Source organism: Phodopus roborovskii, unplaced genomic scaffold, assembly GCF_943737965.1.
Source record: "Phodopus roborovskii unplaced genomic scaffold, PHOROB, whole genome shotgun sequence".
Classification (NCBI taxonomy): Eukaryota; Metazoa; Chordata; class Mammalia; order Rodentia; family Cricetidae; genus Phodopus; species Phodopus roborovskii.
The window spans coordinates 5570952-5579322 of record NW_026126571.1 but is presented as its reverse complement, the minus strand read 5'-3'; the positions used below and the strand labels follow the sequence as shown (position 1 = coordinate 5579322).

The window sequence follows — 8371 nt, the reverse complement described above, 5'->3', positions numbered from 1 at the left end:
GGGGATCTTCAAAGTCTGTCATGTCATTTGGAGCAGGGCCTAGGCCCTCCCCCATGTGTCTAGGCTGAGAGAGTATCCCTCTATGTGGATTGGGCTCCCAAAGTCCATTTGTACACTAGGGATAAATATTGATCCACTGCTAGAGGCCCCATAGACGGCCCAGTCCTCCTAACTGACACCCATGTTCAGGGTGTCTGGGTCAGTCCTATGCTGGTTTCCCAGCTGTCAGACTGGGGTCTTGAGCTCTCCCAGTTTTCTACCCGAGAGAATCTGGAGGTTTCCAAACACCACGGAAACTTGGTGGTGGGACATGGAAACTTTCAGATCTAAGGAACAGTATACAGCTGGTGTCGACTTTGAAACACTTTCCGTTTCTGCTGCTTCCCTTCCAGAGGACAGTTAGCTCATTCTGAGCTCTGTGGTTTTGGGAGCTGTGAGCTTAAGGCTGGCGAATGTATTGTGCCAGCAGTTCACACTTCATACTGATATCAAAAGAGAGGCTGGGATCCCCTCAGAAACATCTCTGGCTTCTCTGTATTGGTACGCCTTCCTGGAGTTTACTCAAGGATGAGCTGGCACTGCTGGATGGAAAAGCAGATGGTATGTGGTCTGCAGAGCTCAGATTATGCCAGCTGATGGGGGCGGAGGGGTGTGGAGGATGCCAGGAATCTCAGTGATGACACAGTGCATTTAGTAGGCTGCTAGCATGCGCACATTGTGTTTAATTAGCAGTTTTTGCAAATCACAAGCATATGCTCTGTCACTTCTTGTTGTTTTCATGGTAAGCTATTTTGTGCTTTAGTGAAATTTTATGTCTTCTCTGAGCAGGTCTTGCTTGTAATCAGCAGATTAACCCATATGCATAGGTTAACCCCACCCATTTGGCCCATGCCCATCATCCTCTGCCTCCTTACAAATAGGCACAATAGATTGCGTCAGAGGAAGGTTTGACTACCAAAAGAATTCAGCAGGGGCATAATCACAGGATAGAGAAGGTAAATTCTCAAAGGGGATGTTGTTTAAGCCCGGAGCTCAAAGTGGAATGGCTACCTAAGGCAGAGAAAGCTGGGACTCAACCCAAAGAAACAAAATAGTCCAAGGGTGTCTCTAGCAAAAAATTAAGCAAATTGAGAAGTTGCGGAAGGAGAGAAGTTTGTCTTTGCTTCTTGACTGTCAAGATCCCAAAATGGGTGAGTTCTGTGTGATTTGTGTTTGGGACCCGACTAGACTGGATCTCATTACGTTCATCAGGTTGGCCTCAAAGTTAACAGAGGTCCCTCTGCTTTAGCTTCCTGGTGCTGAGATTTTAGGCATGAATCATCAAGCCATAGTAGGAAGGGAAACTGTTCTTGCAAGTTAAGCTTCAGGTGTTTTACTGAACTCATATTTCCTGTTGTTGGAATTAGTTAAAACACATGCCTTAACCACACTTGAAAGGAGACTCAGGGTATAAAACATACAAATCCATAGCACGTCTCAGCATATACCATCCTTCCTCCCTCCCTTCTTCCCTTCCTCCTTTATTTGCTCCTGCTCTTTTTTATTTCATGTGTATATATGTGCTCTCAACATGTCCCCCATGTGTGTGCAGGTACCATCAGGGGGTCAGAATTGAGCCTCAGGTCCCATGGAGCTGGAGTCGCAGGCAGTTGTGAGCTTTCTGATGTGTGTGCAGAAAACCATGGCCAGAGTTTCTGTCTGAGCAGCAAGTGCCCCTTCTCTAGGTCCTGACTTGAACTGTACTTGTCTGCATCCAGGACAGTCTCTGTTCACATCTAGCTCAAAGTGAAGAATATTTCTAACATTTTAGAACAACACATCTTTTTTATTTAATTTTTGAGTAAACATCTTACATATATATTTTTTCTCTTTTACCAACACACACACACACACACACACACACACACACACAGAGGCCACCACCATTACCACCACCATCAGCACCACCCCAAACCAAATATGACATCTTTTTGTGTAAACAAGAAACAATGATAAGACATAATACCATAGTCAAAATGAACCATTGGTAGACAGACAAATCTCTGCATGAAAAAGGAAAATAAGAGACAATCCTTAACTGCAACATATAGTATACAATCCAAGTAAAACAGTGGATTCTAATTCAGTAATTTAACTCAAGGTAAAGAATGGTCTTGTTGCATTGACTTGGATAGATAACACACCGATTGTATTATTTTTCTCTGAAATGGAATCCTTTCTGTCAAAAGACAATTATTTCCCCAATATCATATTAGAAAACTATTGTACTTATTTTATTTGTAGGGGCAAAAACTTATTCTCACAATTGACATAGATTGACTGAGCTCCAGTGCCAAGATTATCTACTGGGCTGTGCTCAGCGTGCTCCTGTGGGCTTTAATTTTATCTGAAGGCTGAATATAATATTTCCAGTCCCAAATGCACCAACACAGTGTGTGGAGGTGTATGTGTACATGTATATTCATGAGAGGGTCATGCCTCACCTACACTTGTGAAGGTCTAAAGACAACCTCATGTGGTGATCCTCAGATGAATACCGTCTTTCACAAGACAGAAGAGAGTGAAAATGGCCGGTATGGGTAGTCGTGTGCCTCCGTCATAGACAGGGCATGGTCTCACTTTGTTTATGCTTTCTTGGTTAGAACAAACCGACCAAGGCTGACTTGAAACAGCTACAAAACCAAAACAACAAAACCTAAAGTCTCTTCATATGCTCCAAAGATTCTGTAGAAACCTGTAGTAGAAATCAAGAAAATATGGCAGCTAAAGTTACAAGCGAGCTCACATACTTAGAGCAATATATGAATACAAAGTTTCATGTAAGCAACAGCCAATGAAATTTGATTGATTCCAGTGAGGGAGCCCTCCCCAAGTTTCACTGAGAAACTTTGTTCCCCTCTCTGCATTGAGCGTTCCATCAGTTTATTACAGTCACAGGCAGGGCCCAAAGTTTCAGAAGCCCGAGGGAGCCTCTAGAATTCACTTTTATGCTTTTATGGGAGAATCTATGGCATGTACCTCTTAAAGGATCTATGAACAGCACCATAGCTATTTCTGAATGGTGAGGTGAGAGGCAGATTCTCTAGGAAATTGTATGGTTTGGAAGGTATAAGGATATTCAAATTTTAGGTTTTCACTTATTATTTCAAATTACTTGCTGCAACACATTCCTGATTTTCCAGTTATCTCTAGGGTCACTGTTTGGAGACCCATTTTATTTTACAAACTGTGCATGTTCATTTGCAAGGTTTTCAGCTTGGTTCTGTGAAATGAACCACAGCTCAATCTTAGAAGGAATAAAAACAGATTAAACATATTTAATTTCCTAATATCTATTCCCCAACCCCTTGATTTCTTCCAGCAGACACAATTTCCTTTTGTCCCCAGAACTATAATGTGTGTTAGCCTAACTCTCCCTCTACTGGTAGTTTAGTTAATTCATCTATAGTTACCTCAAAGTTTCTTTACTATTTTGAGTGGTACTTAAAACATTTAACTACTATTCAAAGCAAGATTTTTGTTTTCTTTTTGGCTGGGAATGCTGTAGCTCGGTGGTAGAGTAGCTTCTAGCATACACAAGGTCCTAAGTTCAATTCCCAGCATAAAAAAAAACAGAAATCACAAAAAGCCTTTACTGCAAGAAATATAATTTTGTATCAATACTATCCATGTATCTACACATAGTTTTAATAAACTTGGTAACTGTTCCAGTTGAACTTGAGAAGAATGTGTATTATACGACTGAATAAAATATTTTTTTCTTTATTTACTGGGTCTTACGTTGTAGCTAGGGTTGCTTTATATATTGTATGCAGCCTCCATTTTTCATCTCCTTCCCACTATCACTGATGTCTTTCCCTTTTCCTATTTTCTTCCTTTTACTTTCATGTTCTTGTGGTGTGTGTGTGTGTGTGTGTGTGTGTGTGTGTGTGTGTGTGTGTGTGTGTGTTCATGTGACTCCTTACAGAGGTATGAAGGATAGCTTGTGGGAGCATGAAAACATTTCTTTTCTTTAACTACTAAAGAGAATGTTTCTCCCTTTCCAACATAATTGGATCTTCTTTAAAAGTTTAACATTAACTCTTTTGTTTAACTGATACATTTTGTTCCTTTACTAAATGAACAGAGCATAAGCAGATATTGCTATAAGTCATATAATTTATTATTGTACTCTGAGAATTCAGGCCTCAGTACACACAAAAGAGCCTCAAATGGAAATGAGGAAAGAGCAGAAGAGGAGAAAATCACAGAAGGTCAGGTTTGGAGTCAGAAGGATGTTCCTTTCTTGCATCCGTCTTCACACTTGGGTTCTTGATCTTGATGAGGTGCATACTAAACTCAGGGTGCTAACTCTGAAATTTTAGGCTTTGAACTTGCAGACATAGGGTAACTCCATGTCACAATAATTATCTTTCCACTTCAGAAATCCTGCAGACAAAAAAGAAGTCAATTAAAAGGGGCAGGGGCATTTCATAGACTCAATGAAAGGGCACAAAGGATGGTTGTCTGGATGTCAAAGTCTTTCTGTCCTCTTCACCAGTGTCCTACTCCAACAGGAGGAGACACAAGGGAGGGGGGGCATGAGAGAAGAGATCGAGAATAGAAGAAGAATGGAAAAGCACTGGTTCTCTCTCAGGTAAGAAAGAGGGCTGCTCTCTTTCTTACCTGAATTTCGTGACAGGCTACCACAGTGACCTCCTGAAGCACTGGAAGGAGGAATGTCCCAGTTGAAGAAGTTCATCACATCAGCATTACTCCACTCCCATCCACCTCCATTGGGTTCTTGTCCCTAGAGAGGAGGCAGCAATGGGAAAAGAAGGCTCCCTGAAGCTCTGTGTGTATGATTCCCTTGCTGGGAATAGCTGATACCTATATCTAACCTCATGGAATCAATCTAGTCTTTCAGATGCTACCCAGGATTCAACCTGAACATCCCGCGTCTATTATCAGATCTCTGCTGATACTCACAACCTATTTAAACCAAGAAAAAATAATATGGACCTTGTTGAACACAGCCAAGTTGTGTTTTTGTAAATTTCTCTGAACCTCAAAGCCTACATTGATTCTGTGAAGAACAAATATGGATATCATCCTCTTTTGATGTTCCCTCAGAATCATGGGAACAAACACCCTGAATCTCACAGCAGAGAGATTTCCAAAGCCTCACTTAGGATCTTTCTAAAAGCTGACATCGATCATTGAACATCACCTGAAGACTAGGGACCTCAACAGAGCTCAAGAATTTCCTTTTACCCCAGTTGCAATCCAGAGTGTGAGCTTATGTATAATTGGGGATTTCCTCTTAGAAACACAGAGTGAGCCCAGGAACAAAATGAATGAGAGATAAATTAGATGGGAGGAGATGACATCTCACCAGTGTTGGGTCATGGAGCCCAATCCACACATATTGGCCACTGTTCACACTGCTTTTAACCATGGAGGACACAAAGGAAGCCTCAGATCCACTGAGCACAGACGCAAGGTGTCCTGCGGGCCGCTTCTGGCAAGCCAACTAGGTAAGGAAGGGCAGAATTAGTCACATACTAAGACATCACTTGTGAGTGGAGGGCAAATGTCATGCTAGAAAGAAAGACAGAACATTCAGTTCACTGTGATTCCCAAGGAACCATGAGAAATTGAGCCCACTTCTCTGACTGCCACAAACTTTCCACTGTTTCCCTCCTTTGCAAACCCAAGCACTTACATCTGCATCAAACCATGACTTAGGAATCCTAAACAAAACATAGCAGTAGGAGCCATAGGCTTGGGAGCCCTTGGGGCAGCTGATTCGTGAAGATGGCACATTTTCCTTGACATTTTCACCTGGGGTGGAAAGAGATAAAGACAGGGGTGTAGTGAAACGAAGAGTGTGGATTAAATGGGAAGATCAACTCAACAGATGTTTACGAAGCCTTTTGTTTGAGATGAATCCACAATACAGACTCTGTCACCCTTTCTTTATCATCTTGGTCTTGAAATTGACCCATTTGTAAGCAAGTTTTATGCTTCACTCTTCTATTATCCGTAGATCCCCAATTCTAGGCTAACAGTCTCTACATTGGCCCATCCACTCCTCTTTCTCAGCAGTTCATTATTGACTGCCCCCATTTCCTTCTTAAACTCACCAACTAGAAATTAATAGCGAAAGAGGACCCTCTTTAATTTCAGTGATGAGCTACAATTATACCATCTGTCATGTGACAGCAGGATGATGATGAGTTGCACTTGGTGTTCCTGTGAGGGATTCTCATCATCATTACCACATGAGACATTCCATAGCCTTCTTCTGATCCTTGACTCTGGACACTCACAGCAAATTCAGTTCTAGAGGCAGAGAAACCATACCTTGCACCTGAGGGAAGAGCATCAGGCAGGAGAGCAGCATCCAGGACATCTGGATGAGGGCCATTCTACACAGCATCTTGTCTATGAGGAGGGAACAGGCAGAGTCATGGTGGAAAACTTGGTAAGAGAGGACATGTTGAGAGGACCATCATATCCCTTCTTCTTTGACTAATTCTGTGGAGATACACTAATTTTCCAGTCCTCTCCTTTGGCTCTAAAATGAAAAGATCCCATTTTTCCCACTTTTCCTGAAAACTCCACAGGAGACTGTTGTTGATTCTCAGAGCCCTCTGTTCCGTGAGGACAGGGGCTCTCCTATACCTTTTCCTGAGTTCTGAGAGATGGACTCCTACAAGACTCTTATCATATTTCAACTCACTTACCTGTCTTGCAAAGATCTTGAGTGGTTTGTCGGGGACAGAGATGATCATGCATTTATAGCAGAATTTGAGGGAGGGGCATCACAGTGAATAACTAGAAGGCTTATGCAAGTTAGGAAGGTAGGTGGTGCTTGGCATGGACTCTAGGGGCTTCCCATCAAAATCACAAGTTTCTTCCTGGCAAAGACCGTGAACCCCTTTCCGTTATCACCCTTCTCTATTGCCAGGTCTGGGTGTAGTTTGACCTTTCCCCACCTCCTCCCCTATACTTTGTTCTGGGAAACTTGAGAAAATGGTTCTGTGTTATGGATTGTGATGTGACACCATTTTCAAAACATTGTAACCCCGTGCTACTGAAGAAAACAAATATTAGAGTGTACTTTCGCTCCACCAGAAAGAAGTTGTATTTATAGACTCACATCTATATTTCTTGGCACTTTATTTTGTAAGATTTAAAATATATTAACAATTAAATTTTGGATTATTTAAGAATTATAACTTTGATGGTGATGGTGTACTAGTTGGAAGAAGAAGGGAAATTTTAAGCCAAGAGAGAAAGCCTGAACTTTGTACCAAGATTTGTAGGAAGCTTGGTGATAATCTCTTGAGTCAATATTTTAGCTGAGGTTTCAAGGAACAGTGGCTGAATTAACTTGATTTCCTGATGCTTTTTTTTTTTTGTGTGTGTGGGGGGGGACATTGAGAAATAAGGCCTGGGTTGACTGTAATCGTGAGCTGTCCTCCCGGTATTGAGAGTAATATAATCAGACTTTGATCAGACACTCACGAGGGTCTTTATGGTCCTCTCAGAATGGCATTGAAATTGTGCTGTTTTTATGGTACTACCACTTGTTTTCATGAGGTCAAGAAAAGGGTGAGGAAATGGTGTGTGCTTTGGCATTAATTCAGCAAGAGCCATCAACTTGTGTTTATCACCCATGCAAATACAGACAGAATGAAGATGGCATTACACATTAGAATGACCTTGAACTACATCAAACAATGAAAATAATATTAACAACCTCATCCCATAAGTAACAAACCTCAAACACTGTTTGAATGTATGTGAAAGTCTTCTCCCTGAGGGACAACGGTTGTCCCGAGGAAAAGCAAGTCATCTTCCATAGCTTTTCTTGTAAGATGACTTGATATAATATGGTTTTCAAAACATATGGACATTTTAAGAAATGCTGTAAAAGTGTTCAAATAGAATTGGTAAATATTTTTAATGCCTACTTCAATGTCTAGTGCTATAAACATCATTGACATGTGAATAATATTGGCATTTTGATGATAATTGGGAGTTTAAAAGTTCCCAAGAGGAAAATAGTTTGAAAAGTTGTCACTATTATCTCTCTACCAATGTCCAGGAAATGAAATGATAGGAACAGAATTTATGTTATTTCAAAACAAATGGAACCACAAAAATCCCTAAAGTATGAATTCAAACAATGAATCAATAAAATAAAATAAGTCAATACTTAATGTCTGAGAGCATTTAGATTCTAAAATTGAAAGATTCAATGGAAATATAATAATTATTAGATTATGTGTAAATATGAGCATTTAATAAAGTTGATATATATTTACATGCCAACCTGTATTTTGAGATGCATTTATCATTTAAAGGTTAATATAGTACTTAC

At 40.7% G+C, this 8371-nt stretch overlaps 1 protein-coding gene across 1 annotated transcript; it reads right to left on the bottom strand.

Moving 5' to 3' along the window:
- Positions 1-4140: 4140 nt before the first annotated feature.
- On the bottom strand, positions 4141-6430 carry LOC127235605 (regenerating islet-derived protein 3-gamma). Its single transcript, XM_051202953.1, has 5 exons — positions 6346-6430; positions 5705-5823; positions 5375-5512; positions 4666-4789; positions 4141-4428 (listed from the first exon to the last, which is right to left on the bottom strand). The coding sequence occupies exons 1-5, from the start codon at positions 6419-6421 to the stop codon at positions 4361-4363; spliced, it is 525 nt and encodes a 174-aa protein (XP_051058910.1). The 5' UTR covers positions 6422-6430; the 3' UTR covers positions 4141-4360.
- Between the last annotated feature and the right edge of the window lie 1941 nt (positions 6431-8371).

Bases quoted from the DNA above. Each gene is read 5' to 3' on its own strand.
- LOC127235605 (XM_051202953.1), bottom strand. From the start codon at position 6,421: ATGCTGTGTAGAATGGCCCTCATCCAGATGTCCTGGATGCTGCTCTCC. The intron at 5,824-6,345 runs GTATGGTTTCTC...TTTCCACCCCAG, and splicing joins GCTCTTCCCTCAGGTGCAAG to GTGAAAATGTCAAGGAAAAT. The intron at 4,790-5,374 runs GTGAGATGTCAT...CCTCCTCTCTAG, and splicing joins GGCTCCATGACCCAACACTG to GGACAAGAACCCAATGGAGG.